The 20,317-nt window shown below is 42.4% G+C and overlaps 1 protein-coding gene across 4 annotated transcripts; it reads right to left on the reverse strand.

Annotated features, from left to right (window-relative positions):
- Positions 1-868: 868 nt before the first annotated feature.
- Positions 869-19,341, reverse strand: slain2 (SLAIN motif family, member 2). 4 transcript variants are annotated; one of them, XM_061078326.1, is made up of 10 exons: positions 18,628-19,341; positions 15,944-16,086; positions 8,347-8,514; positions 8,081-8,254; positions 7,649-7,996; positions 7,399-7,548; positions 5,696-5,782; positions 3,494-3,701; positions 2,631-2,658; positions 2,502-2,536 (listed from the first exon to the last, which is right to left on the reverse strand). In XM_061078326.1, exons 1-9 carry the CDS (start codon positions 19,110-19,112, stop codon positions 2,655-2,657), a joined length of 1,767 nt encoding a protein of 588 aa, XP_060934309.1. In that variant the 5' UTR covers positions 19,113-19,341; the 3' UTR covers positions 2,502-2,536; positions 2,631-2,654. The 4 variants fall into 4 exon arrangements, with proteins under 4 accessions (XP_060934308.1, XP_060934307.1, XP_060934310.1 ...); XM_061078325.1 differs by lacking the exon at positions 2,631-2,658 and having other exon boundaries at positions 869-2,536; positions 5,696-5,779; XM_061078324.1 differs by lacking the exon at positions 2,631-2,658 and having other exon boundaries at positions 869-2,536.
- Positions 19,342-20,317: the final 976 nt, after the last annotated feature.

A 20,317-nucleotide genomic window follows, 5' to 3' on the forward strand; every position in this document is an offset into this window, starting at 1 on the left:
GACAACCCTTTTGAATATGTAAGTTTTAGGAACAACGAAGACGTATAGTGGCTGTATTAAACATGTGCAAAGTGACTACACCTGACCTGATGACAAACATCAGGTACGACACTTCAGGTACAACACTTCATTCAGAGAGGTACAGGAGGAATGTTTCATTAATTAACCATAGTTAACGGCCTCTTTTTCATTCTTTTTTCTAATTTCAATTTGCTGAACCAATCTGACAACTTGTTAAAACATTGTCCTGTTTTTTATTAATATTGTTTCTTTTCTCTTGTGAAGGTCAAACAGCTCGAGCAGTGTTTGTGAAATATTATTTTCTGCTGTTAAGACAGCCGACTCCTCAAAGTAATTCATTGTTTTCAGCGCAGCATCGTCTTGCCTGTGTTTATTAACCTTGCTCTTCTGGATTTGACTCGCCCACGTGTGTCCTATGCGAGTGTTCAGCCCACAGACTGAGACCCTCAGAGAGAAACTCCTTGGTGCCTCACACAGAGGAAGCTGAGCGCCCACAGAAAATAAAAGCACTGACGTCACAGGTCTTCAGGGCGCCGAGGCTGGAATGGGATGGGACAGTTTGCACCAGTCAGTGACTCAGGCTGTCGTCGGTCTCCTCCCCTTCCCGGAGACACACTGTGTCCCCCATTAACCAATGGGTGACTCCAGGTACGTAATGCAGCGACTGCCCGTGCACAGAATACACAATGTGTCCCTTGCCTGTTAGTGGCTGGATGTGATACTGACACAGACCTCGAATATATTTTCTTTTACTTTTCTAACCTTTCAATGAGCCTGGTTTATATAGAAGTCTGTTGATGATATTTAGTACATAATGAGCACAGAGTAAAATCAGGAGACCAATAACAACTTTTTTTTACTTTTATTTGAAATGTGGCTTTACACAGGGAAACAGAATGTCATGTTTGTGGATATAAAAAAAAGTTCAATAACAAAAACTTTCACACAAAAGGTGTAGTTTGTCTTTTTTGCACCATTCGTTCTGACTTCCCGAATCTGAGCTTTGACAGAGGCACCTCTCTCTTTAATAAATAGTTTAATTTACAGAATGCGTAATTAGTTATAAATATGAAGGCGCATAATAAACCTTTTTTTTTTTAAAGCAATTATAAATGTATCGATTACAAAAAAATCAAACAGGCAAGCAAATCAGTCAAGCAGAGATGCAAAATCGCAAATAATATTGGCAAAGCAAGAAAGTTAGCACAAACTTGTAAAACATAGAAAACATGATGTTCAAACTCAAGTGAAACATTAAATTATAGGCACTAGTTGAAGAACAGCCACCACACCATTTACTGGAACACCTCCACTTACACCGGCACACCTTTTGATTCATAGCACAAGAGGTCAGAGCCAGCCGAAATGTATTCAACTCGTCATCTCATCTTACTCGAGAGATATTTGTGAGATTTTTTTCAGTACATGATTTGATATACACTGACAAATCTGTTGTGGGAATTTCAAGAACATAAAACATTTTCTTGGTTTAATTGGCTGAATGCTTGACGGAATATATATATTTGAGATATTTGATAAGTCATGCTTGAACTGAAACTGACCAATCGGAGCACTTAAGGGGGAAAATATAACTTGGCAAAGTGTGGTTCAATGCAGAACTGATGCTTTTTCCGAGTGGTCATTAATCACCCGGCTTCATCAAGAATCCTGATTGGACGCTCTGAAAACATAATAAAGGCTTTGGAGATTTAGCTTGCAACTGAGGTTCAAAATGTACATTTCAAACAGCTGAAATCTTCAAACAAAATACTGATATGGATGTTTGGACATACGCTTCTTAAATAATTTGAATAAATAATTTTCCAAAACAAATTTGTGCATACATTCTGGCTGATTTTACAAGAGTAAAGATTCTTTTCAGAGTCATACCCACACAGGTGCGTTCACTGTTGCAAGACACCACCGAACCTCTAACATCACGGGACAGTTCAGCTGCACAGCGTCGTCATAGCGATCGATTGCTGTGCAACACGTGTTGAACACAGAGCATAAAGAGAGAAATGTGCGGAAACATTTCAACCTGAGGGAGATGAAAGAACAGAGCAGAGGAGTGGGAGGAGAGCAGGGCCATGGGCTGATATGACACTCAGGCATATGAATGCAGTCAAACCAAGGCAGGTGACGTGTCCTCTGCTGGCGGAGCTGGAGTCGGCCTGGTTTCTTTGGCATTTAATGGGCTGTTTGCGTGACATGCCTGACTCCTCCAGTGCCAGTCCCCACACAGAAACACGCCGGGACGTCCTCTTGGACACCGTGTGTGTTTGACACAGTCCTCCCCTTTTTTAAATTCTTAATTATTTATATTTGTGGGACATTGTCTCTCATTTTCTTTCTCCACTGTAAAAGTTATCTAGGTAGATAAAGTGCCATGTTGTAATGTCTGCCTCCTTATGTTGATAGTTTGACTGGAGAGCCCCCTGCTGGCCGGCCTCAGTAACAACCTTCTCTCCAGTTTTCACCCAAGCCGCCGTAGTTCCGAGGAGCAGGAAGAGATCTGATGAGGAGGAGACAGAAGGTTTAATGTTGATTCAATTAATAACTAATCATACAATTAAAAACCAAAGCATTCAATCAAAGTGTAACTTCACCCCTTAGTTTTGGCTGAAGTCCCTCTACCTGAAAATTCAAAAAATGCCTTTAGAAAACAGTGCTACCCCACCCCAACCCCCAACCACACACACACACACAGACACACACAAACACCCACACACACACACACACACACACACACACACACACCAATTAGCTTGCTAAAGTTGTTAACTAGGTTGTTAAGGACTTCAGTAGCAGCACACACACTGAAATGTCGTATGAAGTAGAGGCTTCTCGCCTTCAGAGTTACCTGGTTGGAAATTGAGTTATATACAAATGATGCATTTTCCTATGTTTCACAGGCTACAGGTACTAGTACAAGTTTAACAGTTCAAGTACAAGTAGAAGTTCAACCGGCTCAGGCAGAAGTTCAAACGGTGTCGTTGTGTGTAAGTGTGTAAGTGTGTAATGTGAGGATGAGAGGGTGGTGGGTGGGTTTGGGTGATGTGATGGTTTAGGGGTTTAGTTTTCAGCATAGATCTGAAAATGAGTACAGCTTTACAGATCCCATTCACAAGCGGTTGCTGGTGGCGGGGGGGGAGGCCACCCACATTTGATCCTTTAATTAGTGTTATGACATTGACACATGCCCAACAGTTTATTCTATTTAAGCATAAATCCTGCAAGGTCTAATACGGTTTGAAACACTAGGTGGCGCTATAAGACGCCAAAATGTTTTACATATTTGGTATTAAATGTGATATTAAAACTGGCATTATTGTATTTGATCAATAAACTAATAATAATAATAGTATTACAATTAAGTTTGCAGTTTAAAAAACACATTTAAATTTAAATAAGTATGTTTAATTCTCATCACAGAAGTACAAGATGTGACTCGTGTCTATGGTGTAAATACCTGCGCACAGGCTGAGCCAGTTTGCTGCGAGGCAGAGGGATGCCGCCTCCTGCAGAAGCATTCGGACGGGGTAGGCCACTGCGTGGAGGAGCCAGGGAGCGGGTGGGGGTGGAGGTGGCAGAACCAGGGTTGGGTGTGGCCTTTACGGGCTGCCTCAAGGCCAGAGGGGACGGGGTGGCGGGAGTTCGCAGCTTACTGGGAGAGGGGACTGAAGACAAGCAGAGCAGGAACACAGTCAGGTATCGCTGGCTTTTGTTGATCTCAATGCACTTTCAGAGATTTCAGTCTAATCAGTAGTTGAACAATGAAGTTATGATCCAGAGCACAATGGTGTGAGGTAGACATACACTCAGCTGGCACAATATTGGTACATCTAGATAAAACTAAAACAGACTAATAGAACAGTCCAGCAGTAAATCCTCCTTCATGATGGTTGTAATGATCAGTTTTAACGACATGTTGTTTTGGAGGGTACAGTTTGTTGTGTTGAATTGAATTGTGTTGTAAGGACGGTTGTTTCAATTATTTGGTCCGTACATTTATGCTAAATAATATAATCATCTTTATATTGCAGAAGATATCAACCACATCACAGCCTGCAAACTCCAACGTGATTATAAAGTGCAATTAACTGAAAATCACTGAAACCTTCATGTAGGAGAATTTACTGCAGACTGTTGTATCATTAGCTTTTACTAGGTGTACCTGATAAACCGCACACTGAGTGTAAATAAGATGCCTACATACAAATATGTACATGTCGAAACTAACCACATCCATCACAAATTTATAGATGAAGTCAGACCTTTTACCATGAAGGTTGAGAACATTTTAAAACATGAACAGAAATTCCTGATGTTTTAACAGAATGAGGTGACGCGCACACACGCACACAGCATATACTAGTGCAAACCAGCAGCACATACCATAGCACAACATCAATACAACCACGACGCGGAACAACAATCACAATATTTAAAAAGGGTGGAAATCCTCAGTGAATACTCACTGAAATCACCTTCTTCTCCAAAGCAACAGGAGAGTGGGACTAGACAAAGATGAAGACAACAGAGACAGGCTGTTTATTCAGAGCTGGGAGGAAGGGGCCCAGCACGGGATCTGATACTGACCGTTTGTTATCTTAACAAACTGCGATGCCACACAAGTCTTGATCAATAGGACCTCAGATGCTAGTTGCTATGTGGCATGAACATTTCATCATCTACTATCTAGTGTGGCTGTAGATAGTGATGAGACGGTCAGGGAGACATTAGCATGTCAAGCACATTCTGCTGCTGAAATGCTAACGTAGCCTTTCCTTTGTCAAAGACCTGTAGACTTCTCTCTCGTCTCTTAGGGACGATGCTAACTTAATGCTTAGCAAATTAATTAATTTAAACATCCAAATTGTTTAGGACAAAAAGTTAATGATGAACGCCACTAACTAGTTTCTCAGTCTTGTAAATCATCGCATCATATGACTGAACAATAGAGTAAGAAAGACTCTGCAGTTTATGCTGCTGAAAATGTCGACTGAATGCCTTTCTGAAAACATGATGTAAAATCTAAAGTGGTTGTTTAATTGGTAAATGAACAAAGTAATCCTAAAACACGGCATCACCTATGATATATTCTAATGATTCAAGTAAAACAGAAATGCCTAAAGTTTTTATAACATATTTGTAATATTGAGAAAGATAACGTGAATATAAGGAAAGACAGATGACTGACATGAAGTCATGAATGACACTTGTAGTGTGATACTAAAAATGTATGTAGATGCTTATTATTCTTAACCTGGACCAACAGCAGTTTTCTGCCTGTATGATTGTTTACAGAAATATCTTCACACAGTCCTTGAGTGAATCAGCTCTCAGTTTTTCTGTATGGAGGAATACCTGTGGGATTTAGTTAGAAACTCAAACATCTCTGTCAACAACCACCCTGCTCCATCTCCCTCTCTGCTGGTTTCTTGCAGCCGACTCTGCAGTTTCCTCAGTCTCAAGGGTCTGAAATGACAAGCTGGCAACTAGTGCACCTTCCTCAAATCCATTTAAGCTCTTTCCCGGTTTACAATTCCTGTGCATCAGTTGTCCATACTTGCAGTGCGCAGGTAGCTGACTGTATATTACTCATCATAAATGGGGCATGTGTCTGCACGTGAGTGATCTCACAGCCTCCAGCTGGTTTAGGAGCCGTTACCTCGCAGGGCCGTTGGGCTTTGGAGGTGCTGTTTGGGTTTCGGGGAGGAGCGCGAGGGGGTTGAGTATCTCGGGAGTTGAGCTGCTGCTGGAAAACAGGGACATTTCAGTACGGGAGTCAGACTTGATTCTGCTGGAGAGTCACAGCATGACAAGAGAGAAAGAGGGGCTCTGAAAGCCAAAGAAGCCAGTCTGAGGCCACTAGAGGGCTCTACAGCCAAACATTAATAAGCAGCTTCATTCAGGTGGAGGATCCCCAGGGCCACTGTCAGCTGTGACAGACAATCCACCAGAGAAAGAGAAACAGAGGCTGGTGTGTGTTACACATGCTTTATAGTAGTCACGTTTACATGGACAACAATATTCTGATAATAACCATATTTTGACAATAGTCTGAGTAATGTAAACAGTATTTACTTATTACCTTAACCTGAATAAGGTCATACTCTGAATTAACAATAATCAAAATAAGACATGTGGAGTGTTGTGATGTCAGTCCATTAATAACATTATAACGTCCAATTGGCGTTCTCACTGCATTTTACAACATCTACATCCAGCAGTTTCAAACCTGTTGATAACGTGTCTTGTGTTTGAATGTTAACAAGTAGAACATATTGTTGACATGTCATAATTGGACTATGATCTGTAACATGTAAACAGGAATATGAATAAAATGTTTAATCTATTGGCAGATCATGTAAACATAATCAAAATACTGTCAATAGTCGGAGTACAGCTGTCCATGTAAACGTACTCAGAGAGAAGTCAGGGAGAGAGGCAGGAATGTATGTGTCTCACATGCCCAGTACAGCCAGAGGTCAGATAGAATCAACACAACTATCCTGAGGGGACACCTCACAGCTGTTACACCTTTTTAAACTTCAATGAACAAATAAAGACTGAGCCGAAAATGGAATATGTGCTCTAATGTATAAAAGGTCCAGAGGAACAGGCCACATGGACCCGGTGTCACTGAGAGGTCTGGTTGAGGATTAATGCAGTCACTACATGTTTGACCAGCTGATGCATGCCCTTTAACCCCATCCCTCTCTGCCTATAGCCACAGAGAGATTAGCATTTCTGGATTCAGGAAAAACCCATTACCTCTATCTGCCATTACAGGATTAAATCAGACAGATAGTCTTAACTCACAGTGGTGGGATGCTAAGCTCTTTAAAAGATGTAAAACCCTTATGGACAAAATGTAAAAGAACATTAGTGTCACTGATACCAAGAGTTGCTTTGGGATTCTAACTGCTACTGACGCCATGCACTAGTTCTGTAGGAGGAGGGTGATTGTTTAAAGTGAGGGTTTGGGCTGGGAGAATAAGAGGAAAAATGTGTGTCAATAAAAAGATATTAGAGCTGAAAATGATCAGAGACAAAGAGGTTTCCCAAACACCAAAGCCATAGCCCAACAAAGCAACACAGGCCTGATGCTGTAGGAGGAGCCAGAGAGAGGAAGAGAATTCACACTAACAATGGTAAACAAGAGATTACACAGCCTGTTATGTTGCTGAGTGATCAGTTTACTGTGAGAGCATTATGAATATTATTATAACACAGTCATATCAATAGTTAATCTGCTCATCTGAGTTTGTGATTACTGTAGCAACAGATGTGTTCATAACTTTAGAAGGTTTGGGGTTTTGCAGCTAAATCGTAATATAAGGCATGTTGTGTGTGTGTCACAATACTCACTAGCAGACTGGTTCTGGTGTCGAGGAGAGCCTCCATTTGCCACTTGCAGGTTGGACTCGCAGCTGCGGCTGTTCTTGACAGGCTCTTGCGCCGGGGGCTGGGTCGCTGCTGAGAAGCGCGTGAGGTTGGGGAGACTGCGACGCAGCTTTTCTGCAACAGCAGCACAGAGAGAATTAGCTCAAATTGCCCAGAATCGTACAGTGAACCACCGATGTCCCGCACTTAGTCCATCTCTGCTAGCTCTGTTTACCTTCATTCTTCACCACACTGGTCTGCAGGTCGTGACCCTGCAGCGAGTGGCGAGGCTGCTGCAGGCGGCTGATGCTGGGCTGAGGCGAGCCGCGGCCGTGGCTGTACTCAATGGAACGGGCAGGGGAGCGTGAGCGAGGTGAATTCCTGGGAGAGGCGCGTGGAGAGTGTCGGGGGGAGGGGCTGAAGCGGTTGGACGGCAGGTGGAAGGCCGGGTGCACCGCCTCCTCATCGTCCTCCAGACTGTGTGTATCTAACTCCTGGTCGCTGAAGGTGCTGCGCCGTAGCGAGTGGCAGGAAGAACCCGAGCTTCGTCTGGATGCTGTTGCGGCATAGTCCTGTCTCAAACCTGACGACAGACAGTTGTATTGTAAAAATGTGGTCGGAACACAGAAAACTAGACAAAACTCCTGTAAGTGCTACGGTTACATACTCTCCTCCTGCATGCGAGCAAGTATCTGCACATCAGTGACGTCGTTGAGTTTGTAAGTAGTTGAGGAGCCCACGGAGTCGTCGTCCATTTCTGACGTGCTCAGCTCACTGTCCACAGACGACTGTGGACTAATTGCCGGAGGATTCCTCTCGGCCGCTGCGTTTCTCTGGTGGGCTGGTGAGGAAATAATTAATTTAGTGACATTAATTCAATGGAACTAGACTAGAGATCTTTTGTTAGTTACTGAACTACTATTAACCTCATACCTGCGTTCCCAGGCATGAGTTGCTGTCTGACTATGGGCACTCTGCTGGGAGTTGAGGAGGGCGAGTTGAAGCCACTGCTATAAGGGCTGTTGGCTGCGTTTGTGCTGTACGGGCTTCCATAGCCCTGCTGGTTGTAGGGGCTTCCATACAGGCTTCTGCGCTTGTTGGCTGTAGAGTCACAAACAGAGCTTAAACATGAGTCCACACCACATGAGAAGATCAGGAGAGAACAAGAACAATGCATTCGAAAGAAGTAAAAAGTCCCTGTCCACATGTTATCAGCCACTTTTGGAACCTGCAATCACTTAATACCTCTTCAATAATACTCCAGTGAAGACAAAAGAACATTGTTTAGTCTGAGGAGCCACAGCCACACCTGTTTGCAAAAAGTTAGAAGCTGGTAGTCGTTTTTGAACTTTGAACTATATCCAGCTGATTTTACTATAGCCTGACCGATACATGATAATAAAGGCTGACATGAGCTTGTCACAGACATTGGGATCAGTGTTTATGTTTAATGATAATTGCCAATGCAAAAAGTTTTATTTTACTGAATAAACCCCAAATATATAAGAAAAGAACAAAATGTGGTGTTGGCATCAGCCCCCAAGAATCCACATCATTCAGGCTCTATATTTTAAATATTATGTTATGAGTGAAGAAGAAAAAGTGAACGTAATGTCAACATTAAATTCTGCTTTATATTAACTTTCATAATACTCAGTGGTTATTCATTCTACGACAGCAGGACTAATTCTTTTGGTGGGTGTATTAAGTCATGAACTATTTCTTCAGTCAAGCTGCTTTACCTCTGAAACAGATCAGCGTAATATTCAATAAAGAAGAAGAAAACTTTTCCTCAGGAGATGTTTTCAATTGGAATCTATGACTAAGGGATTCGTTATTGAAAAGTCAGTCGCATCTTTCCTGAATAGATCTTGGGATAGTCTTGCCTTCAGTGGGTACTGTTGGGTTTTCTCTACATACTTAAGGTCTTGACCTTAAATTAGACTGAACAGAATATCTGTTATTAATCGATTCTTCATTTTTGCCATGGATTTTTGTGTGAAGCACTTTGTAACCTTGTTAAGATAAGTGCTATACAAATAATGTTATTATTCATAAGAATTTATAACCAACAGTCCACCACGTAAAATATCAATAGAATACTATGAACAACCCAACTAATTATCTTAAATTGGCTCAAACAGGAACAATTGTGTTAGTAATTGATTAGTGTAATAATCAATTCAAAATATGCAGTCTACAAGATGTCAGAAGAAGAAGAGAGGTGATGGGAGGAAGTCGGGAAGCTGCGTTTGTGAGGAGGAACTCCTTGTGCAGTAATATGTTAACATACATTATCTATGCTGCATCCATTCATTGCAGCTCATTAAAGACCCAGACAAAGTGAATAGCTACAGTATGCTAACATACTTCAACAGTTCACTACTACAACAGCAGCAGTGTGTGCAGATAGCAGAACCTTAATGAAAGCTCTACACTGTGCTGCCGGTCTGCTGGAGTTTCTTAGACCATACGCTGACTGTGCGACTAACAGAGAGTTCCTACAACATTAGCTGCGAAAAACACTTAACAATACACTCCATTCATTCTGTACACAGAGTAAACGAGCGCACAATGCTATTCTCTGTGAGATCCAGAGCAGCAGCAGTCAAAGGCTCCAGTCTATAGTCCTTGGTCTCGATCATGAGATCAGACCCTGCACAGGCAAGCTGCTGGTTACTGGGACAGTTTGCTGTGTCCCTGTGCACTCGTCTTCCCATCCCTCTGCTTTCTCTCCTCTTTCTGACTGAATGTGGTTATAGCCGAGTGGTGACTATTAAGATCAGCTACCTCCTCTTTCCACACTTCTCCCTACACTGTCTCCTCCTCCTGGTGCTCTGCACTCAGTCTTCCTGCATTATTTAGGAAATAACATCACGTCCGCTCTTCACACATCATCTGCTGAGGAGTATTAAGAATGCTCCAACACGTAGCAGAGTTACACTTTGTTTTCCGTTTCATGACAACAGATTGAAACAGTTCACCTGCTGAAATTAACTATATCATCAAACTCAATAGTAATTTTGAAAAAAAAGTATTCAGAAACATATCCAAGGTTACTGCAGGTTTCAACAAGTTACATGTAAGCCTTTTTAAGACCATAATAAATCAAATTTAAGACCTGAAGATATGAAGGAATAGCAGAGTGTCAGGATTACTTCCACTTAATTGAAGATTTAGCACATTCTCTCTCAAACTACAAGCAGAGACAGAAGGTATTCATATTCTGTCCCACAGCCAAGCATAGTGCACTGAGATAAACTCAGACCAAGGTGCTTGTAAACCCTCTGTCACTGCGGGTCGAGCAGGTACATTCAGGTTAAGACTTACAGAACGTATAATAACAGGAGGACAAAAGTGGAGGCACTACATTTGTGCTTTGGCTTTTAAGCAATTAATAATTGTCAGTTCCACATTGCTCTTCATTGTAGTTTTAGTACTGTGGGCTTATATCTGTTATGCATGCCACAAAAGGTTTTAAGCAAGACAGAGTAGAATATTGGCTATATTTGTTGATTGATTGCTCCTGTGGGCTCTTGTGGATAAACAATAGCTGTTATGCATTTATACCACTGACAAACATCATGACATATTTCTGTGAGTGCTTTACAAACTATAGAGTTATCTCTCCATGTGTGTAAGGAAAAACCTCCTTTAAAGACAGTCTGTACTGGCTGTTGGGTCCCACTTATGAGCCTGGCTCCATGAACCCTGCTACGAGTCAGTGTTGAATAGTTTGGAGATGTTTAGAAGACAGTGTGTCCTATCTCAGTAATCCTACGGTCACTAGAGAGACACAGTCAATCTGAAGGGATCTGACTGCAGCACAGGGAACAACCAAAATAGAGTGTCCTCAAATCCTCATGTCCTGAGACAAAAAGAGAGGTTAGGAGGAGAGAAAATAACTGCTGTCCCTTCCCACCATGATGATGTCATTTATATTGTCTCTGATATGACTCTGTTTAAGAGATTTTTTTTTTTTTCCATCTTGGCTTTTTTAGCCTGTGGAAATTTTAAGGCAGTTAAATGAGCCAGTACATAACTTCCTGGTAGGAAATACAAGCCTGTAGGGCTGAAATGTTGAAGAGAAAACTGAAGACAGTGCTTGGCATGGAGGTTTCCTCCATATGAAAAACAAAATAAAAGATGGATTAAAAACAGCTGCAGGGAGCTTCAAGCATATCACAGGAAAAGAGCAAACAGTGAAGCTTTTATGTATGAAAGAGATGGATAGTGAGGAATTAAGCTGCAAGGAAGAGGTGAACTAACTGTAGAAATGAGTGAAGGAGATGTCAAAGCATTTTTGAGCAGAAAAGGAGCAGGTCAGCTCAACAGTGAGTCCCTATTTAAAAAACTGCCTGATGTTTAGGCCTGGCAACACATTGTGACTGAGGATTGTCTGAAATGAGAGAAGCAGTGCAGTCTGACTTGTACAGTCAACTATCTCACAGCAGTCTCCTCCCCAGTGTGAGTTATATAACCAAGGCACATCATCTGGGGATATGAGTTTACCAGGGTGTGCATAGACAACAGGCTCGGTCACTACTAACACTTGAAATCATGTTTAAAATACGGACTCGCCTGTAGGAGTGTCCACTTGCGATGTTTAGCCAGACAACTTCATACGTCTCACAGTGAGACTTCTGCACTTTGGTTTCCACAACTAAAGTTACGATTGTTTTCCTTACACAAAGACTCAACTAACACCATGGCAACAGGGTTACACCCCAGCCCGTTCACTCCGCTCTTCTTCAGCCATTCGGCTTGTTGCTCACTCACTGCAAACTACACACTCATCAAAATCACGACTGTTTGCTGTCCTGGCTCCTAAATGGTGGAACGAGCTCCCCATCGACATCTGGACATCAGAAAGTTTACACATCTTCCGCCACAAACTAAAAACATACCTCTTCTGAATATACCTTGAATAAAACTTTGAACGTAACAATTTAGTTGCACTTAAATTGCACTTACTTATAGCAACTACTTTGTAGTTTTGCTTTTTTTTGAAGAAATTGTACTTTCTTGATTCTTGTTGTTCTGGGTTTGTACCCTCATGGTTGAATGCACTTATTGTAAGTCGCTTTGGATAAAAGCGACAGCTAAATGAAAAATGTAAATGTTAATGTTCCCATGCAGTCATTGGAGAGAGCTGGTGCGAAGGAGAGGCTGAGGAGCCGGGAGGGCGTGTCTGTGGTGAGTCTCCCATTCACTGAGTCACTCAGAATGTGGAGCTTAGGATCGCCAAAGTGTTTGTGTGCTGAAAAGGATGCCAAGTTGTGACAAAAATCCTCTCCAACACCTTGATTTTCACGCTTCATCACTTGATTTTAAGTTTAAACTACATGGTCAGTGAATCACACTAATACAGTTGTTACCCGTAGGTTGTGTTTTCAACCCTGTCCATTTCTTTGTTCGTTGGTCTCTGTTTGTATGTTTTTCACAAAACTTGCTTCATATTACATTTTGTGGATCACGATCAGGGGACAGATCCAGGAATGTTTCTTCACTTTTTTTTACGTGAGATTTCCAAAGATCAATTTCCTAGAGAATAATTCATGGATTTTGATGAAAAAAAAATCAGACACATAGATTTTTTGAGTGTGTGTAATTTGGCGCAGCTTGATTAAATTTGAGGGGACTGTTGGGCCTTGGCGGGGGTATGGCCTCGGCTGAGTGCCACTCTAGTTTTTTGCAAGCATCTGTGGAAGTGATGACAACATCGAAGCCAAGTGAGGAGAGAAGTGGAGGGAGTGGGGCGGGTGGTATCAGTGACAAAGGAGATACAGTATTTCCTGGCCCTATGGAGGATGACGTTATCCTTGCTCCACACCTTCACTGATGATTCATTCAACCTCACCCGAGGGCTGGTCATTTGTTGTATTGGTCAGCCACAAAACAATCAGGGTGTGTAGTTTGCAAAGGCTACATGTTTTGTTAGGCAGTTGTGAAAAAAAAGTCCAGCACAATTTAAAGCTTCATGGGCTTTTTTCAATTTTGTTACCTTTGCCAAGGAGGTTACAAGTTTTTATCTGCGTTTGCTTGTTTGTCTGTCAGTAAGCAGGATAATATAAAAAGTGATAAATGGATTTCCAAGAAACTTGGTGGAAGGAGTCTGTAAAGGTCATGAAAGAACCCATTCAATGTTGGTACGTATCTAGATCAGGGGGAATTTTTTTTCCACTTTCTTTAAGATTGCAAGATAGGACTTCTTTCAGCATTTTAATTTATTTCTCTGAAAATAATTCATTGACCTTCAGATGTAATAAAGCAGGACGGTTTGGGACGGATATTTATGAGTGGGTGGAATTGGGGGCAAACCAAATAAGAGTTATCGAGTGAATTTAAATGTGCTTTCACAAGAGGACTGTAGAGGTATTCACTCTACTCAGTGCCATTCAAGTATTTTCATAGTTTTTAAGTTGATCTGTGAAACATGAGGGAGGAAAAAAGCAGCGATACTAGGATCCATAAAGGGACCACAGTCGTATTATTTTAACCGCCACTATAAACAACCCTCGTGTCTGTGTGTCCAGGTGCAGTCCAGATTCTTGCACAACAGAGAAGCTCACATCTCCTCTGGTGAACAACCTCCTGCAGTCTATTGCTCAACATGATCTAACTGTCACATGGACATACCACTGTCAAAATGGAAGTGACCTCTCTCAGTTTAGCTGCAAGGATTTGAGTCGTATCCTCTTCACTGAGCAAGCACCTATAGTTAGTGGGAGTCAAAAGCTCAGAAAACAGACACATCGAGTAAGACACTAAATATATTGGTAGATCTGAGTAGTAATGTTTTAATTATGTATGCTATGTGGTGGATACAGTTTCAAACTATTCTGAGACGACATCTTTTCCACTTTATCATCCATCTTAGTTCAAGTTCTAGTTAGGACCATATGTTTTGAATTTCTAAGACAAATGTAGTGCATCAGAAAGTCAATATAAATAATAATATGATAATAAATAAATAATACTGAACCTGCCCTCAGCACTTAGGTAAAATCATTTGGCACAAAACAATGAATATTTTGCATACCCCTTGTGAAATTATGAATAACACATTACTCTTCACACACTTTGCTGCAAAGGAGTAACTTATAGCTTTTCATGTCTGTTAGGGTTACGTCTTTTACACTAAAAGTAGCAGATGTACGGGGAATTTCAAACGAAGATAAACCTGCTAAAAAAGGTGATTGACCGCTCTCTCCCATTGCCAGGAGAGGAGTTTGCCTTTCTGTTCTCTCCCCCCCAGTGATTTATGTTTGACATCATGAATGCACAGACAACTGAGAAGCTCTTTTACCTAGCCGTCTTGCTAAATTTGTGTGTTCAGCCAGGTATCACATTTCTATCTCTGCCAATCAGAGCATTTATCCATTCCCATTGCACACAAAAGCCTGATATAAGGTTTTTTGACCAGTGGAAAAGTAGCTTTAGGGTTTTGCAGCACTATCAATCTCATATCACAAGAAGGAGCCCTAAAATACACACATAGATTCTAACAAACCCTGGTGCTTTCACCAGGCTCAAGTCATTGATTAGTTTCTCAGGTGATATAACCTGGTCTGAGTCTGCCTCCTGCTCATATACAGTGACTCACCATACAGGTACATGTGGGAAGTCCAGCTAAGGGAAGCTGTGCATGTAATTTGATATATCAAGGATCAATAAAAATAAAAAGTAATATTATAACAGAGGCTCAATCCCGTAAATTAAAGCTCTCAGTGACAAGAACAATCATCACTACATTTCTGTTGCTGCTCTTAGCTATCCAGCGAGAGGAGCTATTAATGCTTTTATAAACAAGCTCTACTTTAGTGGATCAATAATTCTACATTGGACTCATATACAAAAATGATTTACAATTGATCCTTCAAATTATCCAAAACATCGTAAAAATTCTGATACAACACAGCTTTGGAAAATCCCTGCTGTTTCATTATATTGTTTGTGCCATGACATGTACTGTAAAGCTGCTTTCAGAAAAATCTATATGTTTTCCTGAAATTTTCCAGAGGGACAGTATGTGAGAAGGCGAATGTTTGAGTCAGTTGCTCAGTGAACCCATGTAAGAGGAACATCTGTGATTTTTGCAGCAGAATTTATACATAATTTCCTGCCTCTTGAATGTTCTACTTAGGCAGCATCCCTCGCCTCAATGTTCTCTAAATGTTCCTGTCGTTGTGAACTTGTCTGACCTGAAACAAACTCCTGCTGAATTCATCATCTGAGAAAGGCAAACACTTGCAGAAGTCCTGACACATTTTCCAGAGTTACTTACAACACACAAAACCCAGCCAATTAGAAAATCGGAGTTAATAGCAGAAAGCCAGATGCAGGTAGACTTCACACAAAACAATGACTCCCAAAAGATTTGACAAGTTAAGCTTGGTTAAGTGTCGCTAGCAACAAATCCCTCCTGAGACGGATTAGTGTATTACTGCTGTTGTAACTGTTACCAGTAGTACTACTGCTGCTGAGTTCTAAGTTGGGACTAAACAATGTGATCACCCATGCTGTTTACCTGACATGGTGACGTCCAGTCTGTGGATGAGGGAGCGCTTGGCCAACTCCATCTCAGGACTGGGGTGGTCCAGTGCTTGGCGACACCACACGATGGGACTCAAGGTTTTTTGCAGGGGACTGTCCAGCTTCGTCTCATATAGCCTGGAAAAAGGCAAGAAGAGCATACAACACTGTCACAGTATATTGTCAGGACATAAAAGCAACACCAGCGAACATGACACAAACATGAACTGGCAACTTCCTCCTCTAATAATGGCCGAGCACGACAGCTGTCACATATCACCTCATATGTAATGAGACCTGATAGCTCAGAGAGGACATGAGATTGACGGGGAAAACAAATGATTTGTCACAGAATGCTGCAGTAGAGATGACACTGCAGCAGAAAAGCATTTAGGCAGCTATGCTTGCTTAATTTAAATTACTGTGATCTATTCCTGCTAAAAGAAATTGTGACTTTGATATATATTTTTCAATCGTCTCAATACAATCTTATACTTCACATGTTGCATGTGTTGATATTGCAGAAACAAGAGTTCCCTGTCTCTGGGAGGTGAGGACAGTGCAACTTTGAGCTCCCGCTGCAGCAAACTTGAAGAATGCACAACTGTCAGTGGCTCAAAGCGTCTAAAAAAAGGGCACTCGGTTCAGCACTTAGTCAGCTGCACTGATAGAAATCATAGATTGAAAATGCATAACGGTATAAAATATATCAACAAAAGAAACTGAATAGCCCATTACTCTGTCAGTTAAAACAAGAAGAGAAGAGGTTCCACTCGGTAGAGAAATCTGAGTCAGCAGCTGTCAGCGCTGTTGCAGCCACAGAGAAAGCCTTTCATGATGAAAGCTAAACATTAGGGTAGAGGCAGGCTAGTGCAGAGGAAAACAAGTCGGAAATCTGGGGCGGCACGTTTTCCTTGTTTACACTCATTCAAATTTAGTGCTGCACATAGTGAATCTCCCGGCCTGCAGACAGGACACTTGTGACGACGTATATAAACTACCTGCTCGGAAACAATGATGCGTGTCAAATCCCCATGCGGCAGGACGAGTGGGACAAACATGGATAGGGCGAGTGCTGCAGGGGCAGGCAGCGTCTCCAAATAAACGTCCTGAGGCTAATTCAGAGATTACAGGAGTCTGTGACAGGAGCTGGAGAGCGAGGGACACTACCAAGTAATCCCGGATATCAATCTGATCCAGAGGGCAGACAAATGGCTGCAGTGTAATGAGACTGGCTGTGCTGGGCATGAGTGAGCAATACCTGAAAGAAGTCAAAGGCTCAGTGGCTGGCAGAGGCAAGCTGCTACAGGCAATGGAGGAAAGACTGTGGACAATGGCTGGATTAAATAATACAAACTTCATGAAAACGAATTTATAAATACTGATTGGCAGAATCTCTTTATTCCATACACGTCATATTCCTTTTGGGCTAGTTTCAGTATTAAACCACCATTCTGCTTTGTCATAGTCTGCCTTGTTATGTGTACTTACTCCTTATTCTTCACCAGCACTCTTACATCCTGTAGACTGATGATTTTTCTGTTGACAGCCAGACATCTGTCACTGTCTGCTGGCTTTAGATACTGCCATTCAGGTGAACTATAACCTAATCATGCTCATTACAGTGTCATTATAGAAGATGCCCATCAGACAAACTCTTCCTGACAAGACAAGATAACAAGGACCATCTCTGGAAGAAGAAGGGCTGTCATTACATTCACGAGATGGTCAGTAGCTACTGCCGTTAATAACAACTGCTGCAATCCTCCCAGACCTTCTGTCAACCCATCTCTTTATGCTGACCTCAGCTTTGTACGACTCGTCTGAGTGTGCGACTCTGCTTTTAAAAGGGATTTCCTCAAGTTTGGATGAGAGGACACATTAAGACAAAATCCAGTCATATTCTGAAGATTTCCCTTCTTAAGTCTATCTGTGCAAAAGCCACCCTGACTCTAAAACCATAAATGTTCAGCACAGGAGGACACACAGTGGGCACAATGTGGAGGAGCGTGAATGGGCATGTGGTCTGTCAAGATAAATCTCATGACACGCAGGCCTTCATGCTCATCTTTGTCCACAAGACACTCCACGTGACCATTTATCTTATTAATAGCTTGTTGTTTGTAATCCCTGCAGTGCTCAGCTTCATGACACTGACGTAGCTTGTATTCCAACACGATGAGCTGACAGTCTCCTCTCCTGGGGTACAGAGGAGAGTAGCCTGTGAGACAACCAGTGTGCTAAAGAACGAACATATATCCATGGCTACCTCTCCCACATGGCTGCTGCTGGCAAACAACTTTCACTTTGTACTGCGTGCACACTGATCTCCTCCAAATCTGCCACATCACAGCAGCAGAGGTTCAACAGATGAGACAGCAGAGAGTGATCACTTTCAGACACACACACACACTGTGGATATGTTGGAGGAGATAATGGAAAGAGATTATGCTCTGACTGTATGACAACGCACGTCTAATATAGTCATACAGTCATATATGGGAATGTCATCGCCCACATGACTTGCCAAACAACATCCTTCACACAGATTTCAGTCTAGCTAGAGAGGATATGGTTTATGCCAGTCGTTCGCGGTGGTAGCGATGTGTGGAGCAGCTGTACCCGGGCAATTAAAGCTGTCACCCCGCACTGAAGACAGAGACACCTCCCCACACTCACCAGCTGTCCTCGTCTTCGTTCAGACAATCCATGTCCTCCAGGTCCAAGATGTCCACCTCGTCCAGCACCGATGTTTCCATCTCGCCCGCGAAGCTCCCGGCGGTGTCTGAGTAAAGTGAGTTTCTGCTCGACACGGAGGTGGCAGCCGATGCCCCCTCGCACTCGTACGGCCTCCGGAAACTGATGCCGTCGTAGGAGAGTCTGGGGCTCCGGCAGCGGTTGTTCTCCAGCAGCCCCCCGTAGCCTCCCGTCCCGGCGAACCCCACCCCGGGGAAGCCGGCCAGCCCGGCTGCCATCCCCGCGGACAGGGACGAGGAGTCGTAGCCGTCGCTGAGGGGTCTGTGGTTCTGTGTCATCCCTCCGGACGTAGACAACATGGTGGACCTGCTCCGGAGCTGCTCGTTCTGCTGCTCGAGCTTCTTCACCAAGTCCTGGAGCTTCCGCACCTCCAGGTCCGCGTTGATATTCGAGTTGATATCCTCCATGGTGGCTCTTCCCAGCCAGCCCAGCGGAAAAAATGCAGCGGTGTTTCTGGACGTTTCTCTGCCGACAGTCTTCCTGTGTTGGTTCACCTCACTGTTCCCTCCGTGTTCTCACAAGTCACACCGGTGTTCCGCTCACTTAAACCGCCCAGCGTCGTCATCTTCCCCGGTTGTTCGAGCTCACGGGCAGGGTCGAGGCCATTTTCATAATAGTCGTCACCAACTGTGCCTGTGAAAGACCAACAGGCGGCGGCCCGATTACGTCAGCGCGCTCGTTGTCGGGAGCCAGCACGTAACCAACACCTATTTGCGCGTGCACAGATCTCTACTCCGTTTTTACAGATTCGGTTTCGGTATCAATTCTTAATAGTTCATAAATGTGTACAGACAGTTTGTTTGTTTTATTTATTTAATCATTATCTTTATTGAGGCTGTCCCATTGTGATGTTCTATCTTTTTCCACGAGAGACCTGAGGCCAGGAGACATTCACAATCAGCAAATGAACACAAGGAGTATAAATAAAAGTAACACAACTATGACTTGAATCATCATGAAAAACCTCAGATAACAAAGGTTTGATTTCGCTAAGGGGAATGTCAGACTGCAGCTGAAGGAAATATAATATAACAATGATGTAATTGTTAATAACATAATAATAAGCTTTATTTATATAGAACCTTTGAAAACACGGTAACAGGGTGCTTTACAAGTTAAAAATGCAATTTGAAGAACACACAGCATTAGAGCACATGTAAATAAATAACTATGCTACAGATGAGAAAAGAGATCTATATAAGATAAATAAAAACATTGTAAAATGATCTGTTCTATCAGAACTAGGAGAAAGCACACCTATACAAATTTGTCTTTAAGATTTAAAAGGTGATAAGGAGTTTGCCAGACGGATTTCCTCAGGGAGCCTGACACTAAAGGTCTGGTGACCTGTGGTTTGTTGGGTTGGGCCCTCGCTTCGAGAACCTCAGTTTACGACTGGACACATGAGTGTCAAAAGATCCTACGGTTCAAGTCCAGGTAGAACCTCATCAGTCTGCAATAAAATCTTATAATCAATTTTAAAAATGTAATGGAAGTCAGTGAAGAGAAGATAAAGTCAGAGTAATATGTTCTCTTTTAGCAAGTTGCAGCTCATTCCATTAAGGTGCATGACACCTGAGCCCAGTCCTGCCAACACTAGTGCGAGGATAGA

Source organism: Limanda limanda, chromosome 9, assembly GCF_963576545.1.
Source record: "Limanda limanda chromosome 9, fLimLim1.1, whole genome shotgun sequence".
NCBI lineage: Eukaryota > Metazoa > Chordata > Actinopteri > Pleuronectiformes > Pleuronectidae > Limanda > Limanda limanda.

Coding starts and splice junctions, on each gene's coding strand:
- slain2 (XM_061078324.1), bottom strand. CDS start 19,112: ATGGAGGATATCAACTCGAATATCAACGCGGACCTGGAGGTGCGGAAG. Junction 16,087..18,627: donor AACGAAGACGAGGACAGCTG/GTGAGTGTGGGG, acceptor GCCTTTTTCCAG/GCTATATGAGACGAAGCTGG. Junction 8,515..15,943: donor ACTGGACGTCACCATGTCAG/GTAAACAGCATG, acceptor GTGACTCTACAG/CCAACAAGCGCAGAAGCCTG.